The 24,173-nt window shown below is 42.1% G+C and overlaps 1 protein-coding gene across 4 annotated transcripts in view; it reads right to left on the minus strand.

The window, feature by feature from the left end:
- Nucleotides 1-1,375: 1,375 nt before the first annotated feature.
- The window catches only part of LOC121296532 (sodium/hydrogen exchanger 5-like), a 28,387-nt gene continuing 5,589 nt past the window's right edge, over nt 1,376-24,173 (minus strand). Inside the window, exons 1-16 of one of the 4 annotated variants that reach the window (XM_041222206.1) lie at nt 21,823-21,998; nt 19,330-19,632; nt 18,617-18,780; nt 17,963-18,041; nt 16,434-16,611; nt 14,550-14,770; nt 13,868-14,070; nt 12,473-12,562; nt 12,192-12,262; nt 11,746-11,875; nt 5,987-6,075; nt 5,611-5,737; nt 5,047-5,214; nt 4,115-4,187; nt 3,269-3,400; nt 1,376-2,059 (exon numbers count right to left, since the gene is read on the minus strand). In XM_041222206.1, the coding sequence (XP_041078140.1) occupies nt 1,518-2,059; nt 3,269-3,400; nt 4,115-4,187; nt 5,047-5,214; nt 5,611-5,737; nt 5,987-6,075; nt 11,746-11,875; nt 12,192-12,262; nt 12,473-12,562; nt 13,868-14,070; nt 14,550-14,770; nt 16,434-16,611; nt 17,963-18,041; nt 18,617-18,780; nt 19,330-19,632; nt 21,823-21,835 (2,583 nt within the window). In that variant the 5' untranslated portion in view covers nt 21,836-21,998 and the 3' untranslated portion in view covers nt 1,376-1,517. Of the gene's footprint in view, nt 2,060-3,268; nt 3,401-4,114; nt 4,188-5,046; nt 5,215-5,610; nt 5,738-5,986; nt 6,076-11,745; nt 11,876-12,191; nt 12,263-12,472; nt 12,563-13,867; nt 14,071-14,549; nt 14,771-16,433; nt 16,612-17,962; nt 18,042-18,616; nt 18,781-19,329; nt 19,633-20,605; nt 20,720-21,822; nt 21,999-24,173 lie in introns of those variants that run through there. The other 3 variants (XM_041222208.1, XM_041222205.1, XM_041222207.1) reach the window with 3 other exon arrangements.

Below are 24,173 nucleotides of genomic sequence, written 5' to 3' on the forward strand. Positions count from 1 at the left end.
ATAGAAAACACTTAAGCATTTTTTTTGTTTGTTTTGTTTTCAGTAGTTTCTTATCTTTAAGATATTTATTTTCAACTGCATTTTTTTTGTGACAGATTTTCTGTGTTGTAGGTTCATCATATATAAATATCTTAACCCATATACTGGCTGAACTGGCCAATCCCAAAGAAACCAGGGTGCCGAGGTGTCACGATGTTGGCAGACTCAAAGATGACGGTGCTGCATTTCACTTCTCACTTCAATTCCTCTCTGTTCATTTCACACAGTGGTATCTATTTTCAGCTCTGAACAGGTGCTTATTAAAATCAATAAAAACAATAACGAATATGACGGAAACAGAGGTATGCAGCTGATTGGATCATTAAAACACATCCCAATTGGTTTAGTCTATTATATAATCTCTGCTGTATAAACACACTCAAACGAAAGTCAATTAAAATACTGTGTACTGCTGAAGCAAATTCATTCTGTTTCAAATAGAAGATGGCTCCATTTCAGGGCATGCAACTATAGCAGAAAACAAATAAAACAAAGGATTTTTGAAAGAATAACTAATTTATAAAATCCATAAACATACTATAACACAAAATAAACAACATTTAAATATTTAAAGATGTTATAATTATGAACAGTTATGCTGACATTCCCAGTTGTATTACAGAAGCAAATTCATCAAAACAGATTCCCCCCCCCCGCCCCCCCAAAAAAAGAAAGGTTTTAATAACTCATGGGTTAAAAGCTTTGTGAATTTGGCCCCATTATAAACTCAGGTAGAGGTTCCTATTCTATATCCTGCCAGCTGGGTTTTCACCATGTGTGTGTTAAGGACTGTTTTAAGGAATGTTTTGCTCAGTTTAAACTCTTCTTTGAAAACTGAAAATAAACTTAGATCCTTCTCCAAAACAGATTTTAAAAAAAAGGCTCTGTGCACTGGGTTTAATTTCTCAAAATGTAACAGTCCCTAAGAAAACATTCTTTAAATGATTTAAAGTTTTATGTATAGGACTACACGAACAAAATAAAATACATCACACAATTCTATGCAATAATAATAATAATAATTTTTTTTTTTTTTTTATGTTTTTACCTGGTTTTCTCCCCAATTTGGAATGCCCAATTATTATTTTTTATCTCAGTTCACTGCTGCATCTCCCTTGCCAATCCATCATTTTTTGCACTGTGGATCCACAGTGAAGCCACCAGACCTATAGTGCTGGAGAACAACTCAGATTTGAATGGCTCCAATGCAGACCTGCAGGCTCCCCATCAGCCACACGGGGGTGCTGGTGTGCAGTGAACTTTGGATTCCCCCCCAGGAACCCCCGGTCATGGTCGGCAATGACATAGCCTGGATTCGAACCTGCGATCTCCAGGCTCTAGGGCACATCTTGCACTCCACATGGAGCACCTCTTGGGAGCCCCAATAATAATACTTTTAAAAAACAATAAAGAGTGAATCTCAGGTTTAAAGTGCTACAATCAAGTAACGTGTGCTATGGGGGGTGGGGAGCTGGTAACTAAAGGTCTGTCTGGCCGCTGCCCTTGTATGGGGAGGCAGTAACTAAATTTTTCAGGAGTGAGACCCGGGCGGCTCTGTTGAACTGGACCGGCCACCTGGCTCCAGCAGACACAGCAGATGGGCCTGGTCTGGTCTGCTTGCCGGGGGACATGAGGGGCCGGAGCTCCTGCTGCTGGATGCACTCCTCGCTGTCCTCCTCACTGCTTCTACCAGTGGCCGCGGCACGCTCTGGGAACTGGAAACAGGGGTCCAGCGGGGGCCTAGCAAGGGCAGCTGGGGCCCCGCGCTCCTCCAGCCTTGCCGGGGGCACTGTCCTGCGCTGGAGCTTCTGCGCCTCGGACACTTGGGGGGACGGCAGGCTTTCCAGGGATGAGATGCTCTGGTTCCACGCCTGCTGCAGGTCAATGGGCACGATCTTGGTTGTCTCCGAGGAGACACAGGCTGGGAGGTCCCCTTGGTCTCCCTTCCAGGGCAGCTCCTTCTCTGCACATGTGGGGGACGGGGGGAGGAGGAAGGGGCTCTGACACACACCCAGAATACCTGGGAGAGGGGGAGGGATGGGGGAAAAAGAGAAAGAAGGAAAGAGAAAGAAAGCAAGAGGAGGAGCATATGGAGGAGAGAGAGAGAGAGCGATTATAACAACCAGGGAAAGTTGCAGAAGAATGGAGAAAGCAAGAAAAATAGGGAACGGGGGGAGGAGAGGGGAGATAGATAAGGAAGAAGTAGAAAGAAAATGGTAGGAGAGGGAGAGAAGACAAGCAAATTCAGAGATGAAATTCTGCTATATAAGTCACAGCTGGTCTCAAGTCTCAAGACAGCAATGAAAACTAGATGTGTTGGTAGGTATGTAGCACAGACTTAAACAACAGATACGCTGAAAGTTTCTAATTTGGGAAAAGCCTGACAGTAAAGCAGACCCTTCCGTGATAAACTCAAACAGCTTGTTCTCATGTGATTCAAGTTCAAATCCAGTTTAAGTGAATTGAACTTAACAGCCTATTGTGCATTATAAAAGTAGTCTATTGTGCATTATAAAAACAGCCAAGGAATTGTGAATGATTAACGGCAAAGACAATCTGATAGAACAGGAAGGTGCCTATAATCCCCTCCCTTCTTGACAAAAAAAAACAAAGGAGACAGAAAAGAACAAATCAAAACGAACCAATCGAGGAACGCAGCGCAATAGTGTGTGCAGAAATGATTACTTTACAAGGAACGCTGCAGGCTGCTCACACGTCATGTAAGCTCAGACCCCGCTCTCCCTTCTTTTGGTAATATTTTGTCAGCTCTAGCAGAGATTACATCAGCCCTCATCCTGGTGAAATATGCATTTACAAAACTGGAGTGGAGTTCCTGCTGGGCCACTAAGAATGGCACTTTTGCATTGTTCTATTACTATATTTGATAAAGAGCTTTACAAGAGCACAGCATCACATTAACAACACTTAGGTACAGTTATAACATATGGATTCAGATGGTACACTAGAAATCTGTTGACACAAGCTCACATCCACTCCACACTGGTCAGAGCTGAGCGGTTGTAAATCAGCTTTCACAGCACCCTGCACTGTATATTTTTTAGAATGCATACGTTAAATAATCATAATTAAACAGCAATGCTTATATTAATGTAACGTCATTTCGATCTAAAACAAACTATCTGATATAAAGACTTTCATACGGCTTGTGAGAACTCTGGGTGCAGCAGAGGTCCGTGGAGAGAAGCTGGTTACTAGGGGAGAGACTCACGTGACGGTTTCCCCTCCAGCAGGACCTCATCTGCAGCTCGAGCCACGAAGGTGATCCCTTCATCCTCCTCCTTCTCAGCTTCTGAGTTTTCTTCCTCTTCCTCCTCCGAGTCCACTGTCATGACAACAGGCACTGGGGGAAGATAGAAAAAGAAAAAAAAAAGTTCCTTAGCAAGAGCAAGAGGGATTGAAGAGGGGAAGTGAGCTTTAAACAAGCTGCAAAACAGCACCAGGTTTATTAATTTTTAAAAATAATAATAAATCATCTTTATTTTTATATAGAGCCATCATCACAATCACAAAGTGCTTTACAAGATACAAGACTAGGGTGTGTGAACTATGCATCAGCTGCAGAGTCTTTTACAACAACGTCTCACCCCAAAGATGCAGCACAAGGAGGTTAAGTGACTTGCTCAGGGTCTCGCAATGAGTCAGTGGCTGGGATTTGAACCGGGGACCTGCTAGTTACAAGCCCGTTTAATCACTGGACCACACAACCTAACATTTTGCTCTAATGTAGCGTATATGACGGCTACTACTGTAGTATTGGGCATGGTGATTTTTCCTACTGACACTGAACTAGTCTACGAAATGTCAAATAATATTCAGCTTTATAAAGAGGCACTGAAGCAGACATTGCAATCACAGACTAGTAGATTTATCCTCTGTTATACAGAAGCAGGATTGCAGGACTCCAGATTTTGTCAGATGGAGTCACAGTCATAACACACGTGTCCACAGTTTTCCTCTAAGGCATAGTTTTGGTCTATAAGCCAGCATGTAAAACACTTGAGATGATGCGCCTTGTTCTAATCCATAGTGACGAGTGCTGGAATGGGACTCTCACCTGTATCCTGCCAGCTGATGTTTCTTTTGGGTTTGCCATTGGGAACCTCTCCATTGACATCATTGCTTCTGTGCTGTAAACACACATACGTATATATATATCTATATTTAAAGTGTTTAAGTTGCTGTACTTATATTTGATGTAATCCCAACCTCCTATTGTGACTTTTGAATGATCTACACATTTCCATGCAACTGCGAATCACCCCCTGAAATCAACTCAATTGATCTAAATGGTGGCGGATATAACGAGGGTCTTGTTTTGGGTGGGTTTTTTAAAACTTGTTGTCTAATCCCAAGCAAAGTCCTGAATTACACACAGCGAGAGCTCTAACTGTTAAGATGCATGGTTTTTCAGACTGTACTTTTTAGCAATGACTTGGAAAACCTTAAAGCAGGGCAACAACACACAGGTATCCTCATATCAACGTGCACTAACAATGACTGGTGTCTGTGTTATAATAAAATGATTTTCACTTTCTACAAGGCTTTCGAGGATTAGGTTCAGGATAATGTGAATACAGTGCAGTGAATAAAACTAATTGAAAGCACAGCTTTGGTCACAAGTGCAGCGTTATTATTCATAGGGAATCTCGGATTTCACTTCTGTGTACTTTTCCACTTCGCACCGTTCAATCGTCTGGTGCAGTACAGTTTCTTTCATCATGAAAACCTGTGGTCAGAGTTAGTTTACATTACTAGAAGAGAGAAGAAGAAAGTGTTTTGCCAAGATCAGTTCAGCGTGGAGTGAGAGACATTTTAGGAGACACTCCAAATTACCACAACAATGCCAATAATGTAATGTCTGATTTAAAGAAATCTCAGCATTCATTAAATAAACTGAGTTATGGATTTGTTCTCTTTGTGTACAGCATGTGTTTTGGGATGTGATCTCCGGTGTGAAGGTGTGCAAAGAGATGAGGAGAAACCTGCCTTCTTCTGGCTCTTCTTGTGGCGGGACTTGCCCTTGTTCTGGTAGACGCTGTGCTTGGTGGATCTGAAGGACTCGAGCCGGCACCGCATGTTCCTCTGGATCACCTCGCGGTCCTGCCACTCCTGCTCATCCGCGCTGATGAAGTGACGGCTGTAATTCGCCTGGTACTGGAGACACACACACACACGCACACGCACGTTGATGAATAACAATATTTATTTTAATCCCAATAAAATATCTGTGAATAGCATATAAGTTTGTGTATAGGCCTTACACTGTATTTAACTATATATCAAAAAGCAGTGATTTCCAGAGTCCTTAATGTGGCTGTAACACACGCAACGTGAAATGGGCCACCTGGTAAAATAGGTAACTTCACAAAACCAGTAAATTGACGCTGCTCCCCCATTCATAATAAAAATGGATTGTCCCAGATGTATTCCTGAGGACTGCACATGCATCGTATGGCTTTGTGTGTGTTGAATACGGGGTGTCAGATCTTTGTGTGTGTTGAATACGGGGTGTCACGTCTTTGTGTGTGTTGAATACGGGGTGTCACTCACCCTCTTGCGTGGTTTGTACAGGTTTCCTGCGAGGACGTGATGCATCACAGTGTCCTCCTTGTCTTTGCCGCTTCTCACGGTATCGATTACCTGCAGATCCAGACACACGCCACTGCCATTCTCCCGCCTAGCAAAGGACAGAACACAAGAGACAGAGGTGAAAGAAGAGGTGTTTTGTGTGTGTGTGTGTGTGTGTGTGTGTGTGTGTGTGTCGGTGTGTAAAGCCTTTGTATCGGAGAGCCCATTAAGAAAACATTATCATAAACAAAAAACAAAAACAATTCTTCCCTGCAGATAAACACTTCTTAAAGGCAATTACTAGCATGAGTATCAGCACAGCCCCCAAAAAAATAATATCAAAGTTTTCTTTACTTACAGAAGGTTTGTGACAGAGGTTTCTGAAAATGAAGTCCGACTGGGCAAGGAAGGAAGTGACAGCTTAGCGGACGAGAGAACATGACCTCCCTAGGAAAAAAAACCCACAAAACACAGGGAAACATGATATCATCTCTGAAGTCAATAATAAAAAACAAAACAAAACAAAAAAATATTTTAAAAGTTTATGCTGAAAATAACAAGAAAATGTTACATTCCGGCACTGGGAGTGTACAGATTTTAATTTCACGCAAATAACTGCATTAGATCAAATCGCTTATTAAACTGTCTGTTATCGTTAGGAGTGATCACTGCTGGGTCTCCAAGGCCTCTGTGTGTGCAGCTGTATCTGTTTCTAAATCGGGTTCTGTTTACACCACAGAACAGTAAAGACAGTCTTCTAGCCCACGTCTGTGAGGTTCAAACACACAGGCTACAAACATTCCAATTAGGGGAATTTTTGTGAGGTTAAGAACTTCAAGTTACATAATGAAAACCCTGTTGAGCGAGGTTCATCTTTCATCTGTCTTGTAAAATCAGAAACAACAAGCTTTCAGCATGCACTAAACATGAGACAGCAACAGCAAGTGCTGGGGATTTTAAAAGTCACTGTTAACAGCTCCAATTTAATTTGCAGGTAAGATGTTAGAAGTGGTAGTGTGAACATACAACTTCTAATCATAATTCAGAATAATAAAGACGCTTGCCAGCTACTTATGCCCTCTTGTCATCTCGTGGGCTATTTTAATTGCAACAATTCCCTCGCTTCTCCTTTGAATATCATAACACTACGTCTCTTTCCTTTGTTTAGTCGGCTCAGTAGCCTGTGGGTTCCCTTCGTGTTGGCCAGCATGTTTTCCCTGTGCTAATATTAGACTGAGCTTTGTGCTGCACAGTTACAGATCAGGAGGTGAGGTGATGTGGAGCCCGGAGCAGGCTTCAGGACTGACTCTCTGTCACTCCTGTGCACAGATGTCTAAACAGAGTTTTACATTCTCAGTTTCTTTGTGTATTTATATTCCAGAGGCTTCTGGATAGGGTTGGAGACCAGTGTCCATGCTACAGTAAATAAGGTTAGAACAGTAACTGTTTATGGTGACATTACTGATCACCTGTATTGAGTATTGATTATTGATGATCATATTAGGAGCTATAATCATGTTTCAGACCCCCCTCTACTGTGGGAGAGTACAGTGGAATGGTTTTAATTTAATATTTTAAAAAACCAAGAAGTCTAAAAGCCGACCGAGGAAAAAAAAAAAAAAAAGACAGAGGAAGAGGTAAACTACTAACGAGGAAGAGAGTCACAGATAATGAGAGTTAAAACATGATTTAAGATGATCATGATCACTGTGATCGTTTATAGCCAATAACAGACAAAAGAAAATCTCATTGATTCCATTGTCGTCCATACCTTCTTAAATCATGCATTGCCGAGTTTAACGCAGAATAAAGAACAGGATGTATTTCCTTCAAAGGCAACCTCTGAGCTCAGGAAATATAGCCTGTGATCATGCATCATGCCCCACCAGCCACAGAGCTTGGGCAAGATATTTTAATGCATTTAAAACTTGAATAGCTCTACAACACCGAGACAAGCGATTTGTTGTTCACCTCGTGAACACAGTACGTGAGGAACGTTCAGTTTGTAGCAGCATTACTCTTAGGAATGAATGAACGGCCTTGAGGCGATACATTTCACAAAACAATCACTTACTGTACTATAATCCAAAATATGAGACAATAGCACAAGCAGCAGTTATCCCCAGAGGGGAGAAAAAGCCTAAATGAATTTGAGACTTTGATATTGTAATAGGACTGAGTCACCTCCCCCTGTAGAGCCCCGAGGCTGGCTCAGTCAGCCTGTGAAGATCCTGAGCTGCTTTAATTGGCTGTTTTTATCACAATATTTTGTTTTAAAAGCATTCAATTGAATTCAGCAGCAATGCAGAATTTGGCTTAATTCACAGACAGGGTCAAAGTGTAGTCCTTTTGAAATAAATAAAAAGGGAATGGTGTTTTAAGCCCCTTTGAAATGCATTATATATTTATAAGCACCCTGCAAGAGTCTTTTGTAAAATGTGAATTTGTAATCTTGGTACCTCTTCGGTGACCCTATCGTGCTATGTGAATAGACTGGAGCAGGGTTGTTGATATGAATAATAGTGGCCATCATTACCAAGAAGGGAAGGTTACGACTCTGGATTTAGGAAATAGGAGATAATAAACCCATGAAGAAACACATGAACATGACCTACACCCATCATAGGTAGCTGTAAAGTATATACAAGTGTGGTGTACAGACAGTTTTCTGTAATTGTAATACAGAAAATCCTGTCCAATTCAGCATCCAGGAAACTGTGCCGGATTACAGAGTTACTGTAAACTCTAATAGGGATCCGTGACAAACAATGTGAACCCTGTGAAAAACTGTAATGCATTACATACTGTAGCAGTGCAGTCCAGGTACACCAAGGACTGCATTCATTTTCACTGTACTGTCTCCACACAACATACTGGATTATACATTGAGGCTTTTTTTAAATCATGCCGGACTGTAGCGGGGATCATGCCATTAATTTCAATGGGGATTAGACAGGTGTTACTGTATTGTGATAAAGAATCTCCTAAGAAGGTTTCAGCACAACTGGTCATGCAGTCTAGATACCGATGTGTACAAAATGTAAAGTGTGACGCAGACTTTCTTTCAAATGCAGAGTCTGATCCTTCGTTGCATGACTTTTAAGGCTGAACTATCATGAACACCACATATGACTTGTGATACAGTTTTGAGATTTTGTGATTCCTCATTGAAAGGCCAGCTAACCCCTTGGCAGTGGCAGCCTCTGATCTGCAGCCAGTGGGCACGCGGCTGGCAGCAAAGACCTGTTACTACTTCCAACTCCTCATCTCTGCTCTCTTGGAATCAGTAGAATCCCTGGCCATCGACATCCCTTATTCCACAACAGAGATCAGCTGACTAACAAGAGGAAAGTATGACTTGTTCAGAGAAAACCTTGAAGTGAAGCTTGCCACCACAGACCGCTGATTTGGCAGGAGCACATTTCTACAGTTACTTCTGGCACAGGAGTGGGGATGGGAGGGGAGTACCCTTGTTTTAAAGTGCTGTGGTTACAGCCTTGAAGTTTGCACAGTCTTGCCAAAGCTGATCCATCTGTGACAAAGAAAGCAGTGGAGGAGCAGGAAGCACCTGCAGGAGCCTTTCTCCACGCCGCAGAGCAGGGGCTGCTACAGGCTGCCCTCGGGACTGGAAGCAAGCCAGTACATCCAGGCCACTCCACATGTGCAAGGATGGACGTTTCTTACAGGTGGTGTGCTGCGCAGGAAATTCTCCACAGAAGTTACAAGCAAATTTTAGCGTGAAATAATGACGGTTCATTGATTTTAAAAATTGAATGCGCTTCAGTAAACATATTGAACCAAACAAGCACCTTGAATTGGGTACCTAGAACGCTTCATTGACTTACTGTATCAAGAAGTATTGCTTATTTCTAACTCATTTTTCAATGCTTGTACAAATAAGCAGTTCTAGGTTGGAAAACACATACTGCTCAGAACTGAGCCCTTGGTTTTTTGTTTCTACATCAGAAAAATTAACTGCTGTCTCTCACCAGGAAGTTCATGAAAGGCTTGGAAATGTGACCCAGTGGGTCTTAAGAGGTTAAAAAAAAACAAAAACATCCAGTTTGTTAATCCTGGCCATGCTGATCCACAGCACACAATACCAGAATGGTGCTGTCTCTGCATGGCAATGAAACGGAAGTTTAATTAGGGAGGAATTCCCTGAAGATATCCAAACTCGAAGACAGGATCACTCACTCTGCTTTAATTCAGTTCCCATGTGATTCCGGGGCCAAGGCTAACAAACCACCAGGGAATCAGGGGGCTGAGTCGGGACAGAGAGATAAGGGCTAAACGCCTAAATATGTCAACGCGGTTCAAAACAACCAGGCTCGGAAACACACAGAAAAAAAAGCTGGGTAACAGATTCCTGTCGCGTTCATGTTAAAGACTGGCAGCTGGCAGGGGACTGTGTGCGAATGTGTTTTGGAAACTGGAGCTTGACCATTTAGACTCAGATATGTACGCTTGATCCTCTAACAGGATGTATGGGACACTCCGGTATGGGACAGGGTCATCAGCCCCCCCCTACGTGGGGCAGTGATAGGGTGTATCCGTTACTATGGGGATGTGAGCAGGGTGGAATCATGGCTTTGAACTCCACGTTTATTATTTCCACACCAGTTCACTTTGGAAAGCTGGGCTTTGGTTCAAATTTTACGAAACGCTGGTAATAAAACTATAATAAAGATTCAGTAATTAAAAGGGAACTTAAAAAAGCCTTTATTTACTTAGTAACAAAAGATGTAACTATTGAACAGTCCTGGTGCATGCGTGGCAGCCCGTCTGGGTTTTCTGTTTTGTAGATTTAGATCCGTTTCCCTGTCACACGAATGAAAGCAGATGCTGGGAGATGCTGATAAAACTGCCACAGTAAATGTTGCAGTTCTTCCCATGCTTTTTCCATCATTATGCAATGCTTTTCCCATTTTACCATACATCTCTGGGCTCTCATTTTGATTACCATGCTTTCACAATCCTTTATTGCACTTCTCTATGCATGGTTTCAACTACTGCCCCCAATACAAAGGGCCAGAGCTCAGAGACTGTCATCACTGTGTCAGATATATTTAACCAGTGAGATTTGCAAGTTCACTTAATGAATGATTCTGAAGATGCAAGCCCAAAGCTCTATCTTCTTTGTTTGCAAAACCAAAAAAGAAAGAAAAGCGCCTTGGGGGCTTCCATCATAGCAGAATAAATATTAGGCTTAGTCTCCATGCCAATGCCAGTGCCACAGTGAAAGATGACACAGCCTTGCAGATTTGCAAACACTGTGCAATCATTGGTTAGAAGGTTCAGTTCCACTGAAGGAGAACGTTCTGCTAGTTCCTGAAAGCTGATTGGACTCCTCAGTGCCGTTGAAGCTTGAGGATTCCAAACAAAGTCGTGCTTAAAAATAGCACTGCCATAAAAAGTGAGATACAAAACACACAAACAAAGATACCTACCTGTCTGCTACAGTCCAGTTTCTAATAGCATTCAAAACCCTGAAGACAGTCACTGCCAGGTGATAATGCTCTTCTCATCAGAGTAAACGTGCTCGCCTTCAGAGTGCAGACAGAGCAGACGTCTGCAGCAATGCATTACTACATTCTTCAGCACAGGCGGAAAAGCACCGATATACTGGAATGAGCCGGCTTGGAAACAAGGCTAATGGCCATTATAGTGCACAGCTGAACTGGGCAATTTTAGTCTTCTGGTTTTCTAGTTTGAGCAATTTGGTCTGGCTAATATTGTGTTACAGGTATTAGCAAAGACAGCTAAAACATTGAGACCAATGGCTGACCATTGGGGTCTCCCTGGAACATAGTCAGAATCTCAATGAGCTGGCAGATGGCGGCAGCTATTCAGTGCTTTGAACACGATCAGTATTGATTTAAATATGATCATGTGCAAAAAGAACGAGAGGCAGTGCGAGAGGAGATGGTGGGGCGTAATCCTGCAGCTCCACCTGGTGTTGAGAAGAGGGACTGCACCTCCAGAAAACTACACAAATACTTAATTGCAAACTGAAGATCGAAAGAAAGTGATGTTACTAACATCCTGCAAGGAAAAAGAAACCATTCAGGAACTAGGTCATGCTTTCAAATTCCCAGCTGCTTGCTGGAAACCCACCTGATCAACGAAGCTCATTGCGTCTCTGATGTTCAGTTTCTGGTACACGTCCCAGATCTCGTCTTTGATGCGATAGGCCGACTTCCGCATCAGCAGCTGGCTCAGGTACTTCTTGTCAAAGTGTTCCCACCTTAAAAATAAACAAATCAATCAATAAATAAACTGTTTTATGTAAATCTACAGTAGGTACGCGGACACACAGATCCCCATCCCAATTGTAACTCCATTTTGAGTGGGTCCTGAAACACGAGATAACATATACTGTAATACAATCAGCAAGGTCTCCTGCATGTATTCCACCAAGTGTATTAGACACTTCTGGTATGTTTTATGCATTACAGTGCCACCTGCTGGTACAACTGTGGTGCGGTACTTTGTAAACTCTTGCATTATAATGTATTGGGAGCTACCGTACAGCCAGGGTTGCTTCTTTCCAAGTCACTTACTTGTCTCTCCAATGGTGGTAACCGTGGTGACCAGCAATGTCCTCCACAGCAGCCAGGATGTGGTCAAAGGCCTAAAAAAAAGTGTAGGACAAGGTCACATCCCTGATATAATATTAACAATGTTATAAATGTAAGAAACACTGTCTTCTGGATCATATGCCTGTGTTGGATACCCCTATGGACTGTGTGTTAGCAGACTGGGTTGTGAGATTTCGTTCCTAAACAAACCTGCGAGCCCCCAACGCCGCCTTGTCCCGGGAGGACGTCAGTACAGTACCTACCCGTTCATGAAGCTCCTCGTTCAGGGTAGGCTTGTGCTGGTTACTGCGTTTCACTTTCAGCCATTTCACAAGAGGTTTAATAGTCAGCCCCTGGAGGAGGATGAAAAGAAATCATAGAAAAAGGGAAAACCAAAAATAAAATAATAATAATAATAATAATAATAATAATAATAATAATAATAATAATAATATTACTCCTCTCGCAGTCTCCCTTCCTCTGGGCAACAAATTACACTCAGCCTCTCACAGGGTGACTTGAGAAATAATACTTTTACAGGATGAGAGGAGGGGGAACCCATTATCTCATAGAACAGAGAGGGGCCTAGGTGATGTGGAATTCACTGTTTTCCCCCCATTGCCTCAGCTGTGAATGCACTAGAGCTGTCCGTACCATGGAAAATTAGACCACTGTGACCTACATCCACCGTATCCACATGGAAAAACCTCAGTGTGACGTAATGTCCCCTGATAATGCCATTCCCAATAACCCAGTGTGCTACAGTATTGTGAAGATCTTGTGGGACTGCAAAATACTGTCACACAGTTACTGCCTGCAGGGTTGTAAACATTATTTATAGGATTACTGGAAGTTAGGAAAAGCACAGCTGTGTTTCTCTGTTAAAACTGTACTACAGAACCCTGTCACAAAAAATAAATACACAACATGCCTGTACCGAAATGAGAAACAACACTGCTGCTACTACTAATCATCATCATCATCATCATCACAGTTTAACTGCTCAGACTCAAAGTCATTATAACGCCCAGAGCATTGGTTCCATGTGATTAATCACAGTGAGATTGTTATGTTTTCTCTGGTAGAGCAGGTATCAGTCTGCAGTTATTTCTCCCTGGAAGAAGGCTGGGTACTGTCAGTGTCATTAGGGTCTTTGTGAGGTTCTGCTGCTGAAATGCTAGTGTACTAATTACAAGCACAACAACAGGAATATTTGATACTGTGTCACCAAGACAACCAAAGGTTCCAGTCTATTTTTAAAAGATGAAAACAATTGAGCACACAGGTTTAGTTAAATGACACGCAAGCCGGTGTTCCTTCCCCAGTGTGTCACTGATCTTACCTGTGTTCACTGCCGCTGTTCCTACCCGGGTGTGTCACTGATCATACCTGTGTTCATTTTCAGGATCACCCCACAGACACTATTATAAAAGTTTACCAAAACATTGAGGACATCTTTTCAGCATATTTTATTGTATTCAGGTGTTAACAACCCATCAAGGGAATTCACAGCAGGATTCATACAGTGTTAAGGTAATCCATTGATGTGTGAAATATGTGTGAAATGGACTCCAGCACACAGTGTCTTCAGGTAAAACCTGTGAAAGCATTGACTACCAAAGCACCATAACACAGAGCCACACTAAGAAAACCTTCACCTGGAACATCACTGTGAAGAAAACCACAGTAATAGTCGTTGCCACAAAGTAATCCTTTGCTTTGACCTTTGACTTGTCCAGAAGGATGACCAAGGCAAACGCCACTGCTCCCCTCAGGCCACCGTACGACATCATCACCTGATCGATCCAGTCCAGAGGGCAGAGTCTGAAGCGATTCAGGACCCAGGTCTGGAGAATGACACCTGAGGAAACAAACAAACACACACACACACACACAGGCTGCCCTTTATCCAATATGTCACATACTGCACGAGCCCAGTGTGCTCCTGCTGTGCCAGTTAGCGGCTTGAACAGCAAGCAGAGAAGTGTAGTTTCATGTCTCAGTAACCCCTACAATCACATACTCTCAGAAATGGAATTTTCTTGATTAAAAACAAATGGGACTTGCACTGATGATTATGGATTATTTATTCTAGGACCCTGTGTGTGTGTGTGTGTGTGTGTGTGTGTGTGTGTGTGTGTGTGTGTGTGTATGTGTATATATATATATATATATATATATATATATATATATATATATATATAGATAGATAGATAGATATAGTTTTGGGGATTTTTTTTCTACATAACATATTCTTATATTATTAAATAACACATGCCAGCTTGCACTACCCACTGGGCCAGTGCAGTACAAAAATGGCTGATGCTACACAGCACTGACCCACGGCTCTGAACACGAACACAAAGACGAGAGTGAAGAGCACCAGGCCGCTGTCCCAGGTCCACTTGGAGGTGTCCACAGCGGAGATGCCCAGGAACATGAAGATGATGGTCTCTGCAATGCTGGCCATGGTCTTCATGGTGTACTTCACTGTGGTGCGAGACTTCTGAGAAATGTTGGCTTCCACGTACTTCTTACAGCACAGGCCACAGAACGTCATCCTAGAAAGAGAAAGACCAACTGCAGTATATATTATCACCAGCTATCAGATGCATAGCACTATTCCCACCAGTGGAGGGCACTGTATACCTACACAAAAAATATTCACAGCCCTTCGGATATGTGCATTGCTTATCTTTGTGTTCTAGTATTAGGCTTCATAGCTGGCTTGGGAAGCCCATTGTTATTGTTAAGATTTTTTTTTTTACATTATTGTTGTTTTTCCTCCCAAAACTTAAAACTCCAGTGTACATTTTCTTCTTAAATTTAAAACTGCTTCAGTTGGAAAAATGTTTATTTGATTAACTCCAAAGTTGACACACATCATTCCTGTGTCAATACAACTGACTTTTTCAAAAATGGTTTGTGTGTAAACCAATATGGCCACCTGATGCATTTCTTTAAAAACTTTTCAAAATGTTTGGTCAAATGTAAAACTAGCTTAAACTCCTTACAAAGTGCAGATAGGTTAATGGTTACTATGGAACACGTATAGCAAACCACATGTGCTCTATCCAAAAATGATGCCTGCGACTTTTGACCTCTCCTTAAGTTAAAATGCAATGAATTAATGCAGTATTTTGAATTGAAACTGCTCCACAAAAATGATCTGTTGCTGACACCCGTGCTGCAATGCTACAGCTTGCCAAAATATCCAACTGGTCTGAGCATGGAAGCCGTAAAACTGCCTGGCAGTTCTAGTTATTATTATTATTATTATTATTATTATTATTATTAATAGTAGTAGTAGTAGTTGTAATATGTGTTGTAATAAATGCTTAGAATAGCAATAGCACTGGTTTACACTGATTCTCTGGTAAAATAATCCAAACCATTTTGTTTTGTGTTTTTAAGCAATTTACTAGATTTGACATGAAACGCAGCATGTAACAGCATGCACAGCAGGGGTGAAAGGACACCCTCACACCTCGGACCCTGCCTTCGAATTCCTTACCACCTCTGATAAGACAAGCAGAGCCTGTTCCTGTGTCATATCTGTTTGAAAAGGTTATAAATTGATTTTCACTATCTGACTGACAAATGAGAATGTTTCTTATTCATTTAAAACTGTTAGTAAACTTTGTCCAGTGTGTTGGGAGGACCTGTTCTTGAAAGGCGCTATAGAAGTACCATGCTGTCATTGTCGTATTTACAGAACCAGGAACTTTGACCTGTTACATAACAGCCGTGGTGTTGCTAGGCAACTAAAGCACTGGGATGTTCATGCAGCACAAATGTTTAAATGGCCCAGTTTATTTTCCCTTACAACTGTCTATAACTGTCTCTCAGCTCAATCCCACATACTGTCTTTGATTTCTTCATTCCAACGATAAGCTTTGACCTCCACATGCTCTGCAGTATACAATGTGTTCCATTTACCATTTATTTAAAAAAAAAAAAAGAAAATGCAACAATTAAAATATTCTCCATGTAACAGTGTAATCAATCACATACTAACGGAACACACTGTACTGTACTGTAGTATAGCATAGCACAGCATACAGATTCAGAACATAGACACTCCCACACAAGGCAGCTGGTGGACTCACGAAGATAATACTTCATCTCTGAATCTACAGTGACCCTGCTGGTCACACTGGTCTCAACAGTCCCATGATCATGAACCCTGCCCCCTGGGGCTGCCCTGTAGGACACTCTACTCACGCCAGGATGGAGGACAGCGAGGCTATCTCTGCGGTGAGGTAGGACAGGTACACCAGCAGGAACACGAAGAGCGGCTCGATGATCCGGGCTCGCTTGGTGAAGCGCGTGGTGAGGGCCAGGATGAAGGCAAAGACCAGCCCCACCACTGTCCCCCCCAGACTCACCACGAAGAACGAAGCTGCGGGACAGGACATGACAGGAGAGGAGCCTTGTAAAACACAGCAAAGTGTCATAAAGCATAGCAAAACCATGGTAAAGCATAGGCTAGACCTATTTTTAAAAAATGCAAACCGTGGCTGACTGTAGTAAATGCATAGTATAATAATGATAAAAGCATGGGGCAAACTATAAAATAGCCATGTAAAGGGGAGCAGCCTGATTTCACGCAGGGTCCCAAACCTGAAGCCCAACCACAACCTCCGGCGCAACATCCAAAATACAAATCTTTTCAATCCTGTTCCACAGTGGAAACAGTGTTTACCCACAGGATGCACACCAAGCACTGCGTCTGCAAACCTTTCATTCATCTGATCTATAAATACAGCTAATCAGTAAATGTCTTGGCTGATTGCTGGATGTTATAGATTGCCCCGATTTATTTCACATAACAATAGACCTTTTAAAACTGGCCTGATTGAATTGTCGTGCTTGAAATACAATTACAGTAAATAGCAAGCCAGTTGCCGTGGAGACTCTTAGGTGGAGAAACCAGTATGTGTCTCACTCTGGCAGCAGATGGTAACCTTCAGGCTTAATAATATAGTCAGAAATGCCTGTTCAGAAGCCAGCGTGCGCGGCACAGCCAATAACAACCGAGGCATGTGCTCGAGTGGTGCTGAGTAATTTGCAATTATTATTACCCAAAGCCTTGTTTTTGACATCAACCCAAGATAGATCCGATAATCAGAAATAGTTACAGTGGAGCAGACCACAGCATACAGTAGCACAGTATAATAAAGCTCAGTGGAAGCACTGTAAAGAATAGCAAAGTTTGGTAATGAATATTATTAAACATGGAAAACCAGGGTAAACTAAAGTCAATGCATAGTATAGCCATGGGAAAACTGCTGAAATATCATGCAGAAATACTGTGGCAAACGTGTATAAGGGGACACTGAGATTAGGATAAATTATTATTTTTTTATTTTTTTTTACAGATGACTATGCACAGTTTTAACCTAGTAAGACTAGGTCCTGAATACATGAGAGTCAATTCAATCAATCAATTTACCGTCAACACCTGTTCAAACATCTTTTCAGTCTTTCCTGTGCACGTCTGTCTGTAAAAACACTGTGAACATCCTTTATTTGTAGAATATTATGCAATACAGCTGTTTGTGCTTCATTTAGTTTAGTTCTGAGTTAGGTCAACAGGTCAAATAAAAAGGAAGCTGATATAAGGATGTACACAATGTGCACAGACTAGAGGCTAGGAGAGCTGATCACCAGGACAGAGATTCTTACACCCTGAAGAGCTTTTACTGAGGAATTCCCACCCCTTAATGATCCAATTCAAATACTCTACTCACCAACACCTTTCACATAATCCACAGCGCGGACTTTATCTGAACCCATCTCCACAAAGGTGTTGAACACTTTATACAACACCTGAAAAAAAAGAAGTCATAGTGTCCATAAACATCATTCCTAAAAGGCACTTGATTGATTGATTGATTGAGATCTATACAGGGTGATTAGAAGACATTGATGTGGTAAACTTACTCTTTCTAATCACCATGTGTGTGTGTGTGTGTGTGTGTGTGTGTGTGTGTGTGTGTGTGTATATATATATATATAATTGTCAATGCAAGAGTTAAACTAGAAGAACACAAATGTCAATAGCCCTCTTTAGATTTAGAGTAATATAGCACAAAGCAAAATCTATCATGAGCACATTTGCTTTAAATGCAATACAGTTATTAAGACCTGTTCAAGCAGTGGTTCTCTACATCATTCAAGAGTGCTGCAATATCTTTGATATTGCACGCATTTTCCGGAGTTGGTTTAGTAATCATTCGAAAATCATCTGTTTCTCCTTGGAAAACGCTAGCTGCTAGTGCAATGAGAATGCGCAGTCCGCATGAACAGCTTCTCAGTTTCCCTTCATTGCCACTCTGTATGCTTCTCTGTGGTCAGCATGTTCTCGAGTGTGCTGCTGAAGAGATGGGACGCGGCTTCCTTACCACGGTCACAGCATCGTTCAGCAGAGACTCTCCGAAGACAATTATGAAGAGCGTTTCATTGACGTGGACTTCTTCAAAGACAGCCAGCACAGCCACGGGGTCCACAGCTGAGATCAGACTCCCGAATAAGAGGAAGTCCATCAGCCCCGCGTCCACCTTCTTATCTGAAACGCAAAGGGGGACTCAGAACACCCCTTCCAAATTCTTACTTCACAGATACTACAGGGAGCTGGGTGTGGGACAGATTGTGAATTTCACCTTTGGAGGGAGAGACTCTTGCTTCTGTACGCACGATCCCATGATCAGATCCCTTGATCTGCTGTGGTAGATGACACTATAAACTAAAACATCATGTGTAGGGTGTCCCTTACCGCGTCAGGGATGTCATCTCGTGCAGTTTAAGCTCTGGATATTCAAACCTTAAAATTAAAGCTACTTTTGATGTTTTAACTTACACATCAAAGTACTACTAATAAACATGAAAAAAAAAATATATATTTTCATATTTTTCATGCATGGGATACTATGTACTGGAATTTTGACAATTATCGTGACTGGATTTTTTAAAAATAATATTTATAATACACTTTATCCCTAAGTTATATATACCGTGTGTGCTAATGAACTGAAGGCTTTGTGTTTGAGATGCTTGATTCCTTGAACACTGTCTCAGTACACCTCAGCTTGCCTCACGGGATGTCCCAGTGACTTACCCATCAGCCCCGCTTGCTTGATCCCCCACAGAGCCAGCCCGGTTGCAGACGAGTTCCAGAGAGTGCCCACGACTGCGTACATCAGGATGGTCCCGATGTTGTCAAAGAACAGCCTGCTGGGCATGAAGTAGCCCGAGTCGAGGACGATGGGGGGCAGCAGGAACAGAAAGAACATCTTGGGGTCCAGCTGGTAGTCCGTCCTGTTGGTGGCGGCCAGGACGATGCCTCCCAGCCCCAGCCCAAGCAAGATGAGCAGGCAGCTCTCCGGCACCACTGTGGTCACCTTGCTGGACAGGTGGAACACTGGGAAAGACACGCAGCAGCAGGAGCTGTGATCAGCTGGTACAGGCCTTTCCTTAAACACTCATGTGTTATTTGGTATGCTTTTTTTTATTGCTGCTTCTCAATGAAAGCTACTGGTGAAATATTACTACACTTAGTCTTTGTGGTGCTATACCACATTCCAGTTTTGAAGATTATTTCTTGGCTCCACATCAGAGGGGAGTGTCTACCTTGTGTTATAAACCTCACCCATCATCTCAGCCAATCAGGTTTTCTGAAAAGAGCGTTCATTAATCCATGGTAGAGTCCCTCTAAAAGTTAACAGGACTTCAAACTCACTAAACAGCTTCATAAATGCCAAGCAGCCTAAGCGAACCAGTCATAAAAATAGCCTGAAAACACCTTTAGTGTTATAATAGCATTAATATCCCTGCAGAGGTCATTACTAGTAGCCCACATAATTGACCTTGTCTTTTGTTGTGTTTTGCCTTCGGCTTTAATTGTCACCAGGATCAATGATCTCACAGGCACTGGCCACCGTGGCTGACATTAGTGCTTCAAGAGAATTGTAATAGAGCAATGTGTTAATGATTCTGTTAATGCCACAGACAGGCGAGTACAGGCAACAGTAACTCAGTGGCAGTGTGATGTTATTACGGTGCTTTAGTTAACGGGCAGGGGGTTGGTAGTGCTATAAATGTATAATAATAATGCTGCCACCTAATCCTCACAGTTGTGTTAATGTACATTTTTTTATGTTTGATCCAGGCAGAGACTGCTCTGAGCAACACATGAGCAATAGTCCCATTTAATCTTCAAATAAACTACCAGCGATTTCCTTGCATGCATTACTAAGCTTGTTACCTGTACACTGTGGCTAATAAAGCTTGTAGTAAAACCTGGAATGAGTGAAACTGCTATGCAATAGGAGTCTTGTCTCTATCCCTGGTTTCTAAATACAGTATAAATGTACTTCATTAAAAAACAGACCCACCTCTTTCAGCACTGAATCTGGCAGCGCCAACCTTAAATCACTCATCAGCCTCACCTACTGAACTGCAGCACGGTAAAGCAAAGCTAAAATCAGATTAATAATTAACTCCAACGATCAATTATTAAAGAACGGATCTCATCGTCGCTGTCCGTTTTACCGATTAGACCTGTTTAATAAACGAACAGCCCCTTCATGACTTACTTAGTATTGAAATGTCAGATGAACGCACCCTAACCCTCCTCTGCTACTCTACAATCTCAGTGTATTCAGATAGCCCTGTGTTATCCTCGCTGTTCCCTCCCTCCCCATGCCTGTGTGACTCATTGATCTCATGACAATACATTACAGCAATCCAGAGACTGCTTTATTCTTGTATTCCAATGCTGATATCCCAAGGGATCACTGCTTCCCAATACAGCACCATTCACTGGAAAGGCTGCAAGCTCTTTTTTATTTTTGTTGTAAAACAAAACACTCCAGGAGCCGCCACGCTTCCAGCAGCTTACGCATAAATCTAACTGCAACCTTAAATCACAATTCCACACCCAACCCTTTTAACTTAATCCTGACTACTTAAAGCAGCCATCAGATTGCAAATGTGCTGTTCTGTCCCCCTAGTGGTAGGACTGAAATAGCATTCTCTAAACAGCTATGCTATTGCATGCTGCCGAAGCATTCAGTACAGGACGATTCGACAGCCTGTGGAATAGCCTGGTGCTGGTGTGGTAGAGGAGTTACACAACGTCACAGCATGTCCAGTCTCATGAATCTCAGCTGTTCCTTGTATAATGCGTCATATTCTGTAACTCCTCGGAACCGAGACTCCAGCTCTCACCTACCTGATGATTCAGAAAGTGACCCTTGAGAGTCTGCTGCTGATCTAACTTAACCGGGTTTCTGCTCCTTAGTACGTTTCAATTTCTAAAAGTCCAAGCAGAATATATTCTATCATTTGAGGGATTTTCCAGGGCAGGAAGTTCAGGGCAGGGGTGTGGACGCCTAAAGGTGCCAAGAACGTTTGATTCAGTGTTTGGGTTAAAAAATGTGCTCCGTATTTTAGGTCGTCAGCAACTGAAACATACAGTATTAAAAAATATCATGAGTCATCAGTGCAGCATTTCTATAGCAACCGCTACCTTTGCCATCTTCTGGCTTCAATTAAGGTAGAACAGCATAAGGAAAAAAACTAGATATGTATTTATTTATTTTTACTTTACCCTGCAGTCTCATTCCAGTGTATTAGATGAAGTCTCATTGAACCCAGGAGCCTGCAGTCTCATTCCAGTGTATTAGATGAAGTCTCATTGAACCCAGGAGCCTGCAGTCTCAATCCAGTGTATTAGATGAAGTCTCATTGAACCCAGGAGCCTGCAGTCTCATTCCAGTGTATTAGACAAAGTCTCATTGAACTCAGGAGCCTGCAGTCTCATTCCAGTGTATTAGATGAAGTCTCATTGAACCCAGGAGCCTGCAGTCTCATTCCAGTGTATTAGACAAAGTCTCATTGAACCCAGGAGCCTGCAGTCTCATTCCAGTGTATTAGATGAAGTCTCATTGAACCCAGGAGCCTGCAGTCTCATTCCAGTGTATTAGATGAAGTCTCATTGAACCCAGGAGCCTGCAGTCTCATTCCAGTGTATTAGATGAAGTCTCATTGAACCCAGGAGCCTGCAGTCTCATTCCAGTGTATTAGATGAAGTCTCATTGAACTCAGGAGCCTGCAGTCTCAATCCAGTGTATTAGATGAAGTCTCGTTGAACCCAGGAGCCTGCAGTCTCGATCCCCTGTATCCCCACTCTGAACCCCCCGGACTCAACGCTATTTCTGGGCCGCCTCCTTGTCTCCCTACCTACGTTTATCTGCAAGTCAGGTATTAAGCTGAACCACAAGAAATATGATTAAAAGGCCACCTAACAATTAAAGCTACTTTTTACAGACTCGATCTGCTTCTATTCTGGGCACCATAGAGTCAGCTTCAATATTAAGGCTACCCCTTCTTCAGTATTAAATTCACCCAGAAACCTTGTTTTAATTAAATCTCTAATAAGACCAATGTGCGGTAAACTAGTACAAAACAAAAAGGGACTTCTGGAAACTAAAACAGTAAATTACAAAAATTACAAGTTTTGCATAAAAGAAAACTAAAATAAATAACATTTAATAGTAAAATTCATTGACTCAATGAATAATGATAATGAATTTCTTATTTCTCAGTCCAGGCTGGATTGGACCTGCTTGTCAGTGACGAATGGAGACTGGGCGTGGTTGTGTCTCTAGCAGCTCACAAGGTGACCCCAGTTCTATCACACCAGAGGAAAGCGCAGTCACTGTATCTGAGACTTCATTTAAACAGCTCATGGTTATATTATGCATTCACCCTAGCTTACCATGTTTCTTTTTGCAAAGCTGCCTTTCAATTGTAAAACTTTATATACTTTTTATATATCCACTTTTACCGCTTACAAGATGCACAGAATGTGCAGCCAGCTGCATTCAAATAATAGCAACTCAATCGAATTCCTCTACTGGGTCATCTCGGTTACCTGTCACATTCTGGAACTTCAGAAAGACGCTAAGCAAAACTATCTACTCAGAATAGCACTTTAAAAGCCTTGGCATTGCCAGCCTGTGTCTCTCGGTCTCTTAAATGTCCTTGGAAAATGTCGACAGGCGTTCCAGCTTGACTTGAATACCTGTGATCTCCTGATCTCATTATCTGAACCCATGTTTGACATAAGATGCAGAAAATAAAAAGTGTGTCTAGCAATTAATTTAGCAGATCAAACCCATGCCAAGAAGCAGGCAATGATACAGTTTCTGTTAAGTGATGGAGGCTGGAAAGTTGGCAGTTAAATGCCAGCTTATTTTGTATCATTGTATTATCTATTTTAAGTACTGTATTTATCTGCTGTATGTCATCGTGAATCTTTGAACAAGCCGGTCTTCTGAGATTTGATTTCCACAGTTAGCTAATCCAGTTGTCAGTTCTATGAAAACACTGGTTACACCATTACAATTGCCAATCATTTTTCTGATTATAAACGTACATGGAAAGTTTTGCGAAGTCTGGACAAGCAGCTTTGGCGATACAGGGCTAGGTGTCCTAAGCTTTTGCAGCTTTTTAGAGTTTGCTCATTTTAAAATAGAATTAAAAAAAAGATATATTCATAATAGCCAAGCAATACTGCAGTACACATTTACACAGGTTGATATTGGACTTTATCTCTGGGGACTTTATCTCAGTCGGGCTCCAGCACGGGTCACAAATGAAACGGTGATTGAAAAGCATGATTGCTCAGGGACTCTGGCATGTGGACAGAATGTGAATCAATTAATACATTTACTGAACAAAAAGGCTCTGGAGTATTACAAACTGGTTGACAAAGCATCTTACTGCAGTTCTGCATATGCATGAGTGTGCTTCTTTTTAAAATGATAATCAGCCTATTATAAGCAGCGCAGTGAAAAGGCGTACAGAGTGGAACCTACAGAGGACATGCAGAAAGGTATTGGGAGCGTTGCCAAGTTCCCGCCTGGCAGAGGCACAAGGATTCAGAAAGATTGCTAG

Source organism: Polyodon spathula, chromosome 21, assembly GCF_017654505.1.
Source record: "Polyodon spathula isolate WHYD16114869_AA chromosome 21, ASM1765450v1, whole genome shotgun sequence".
Lineage (NCBI taxonomy): Eukaryota > Metazoa > Chordata > Actinopteri > Acipenseriformes > Polyodontidae > Polyodon > Polyodon spathula.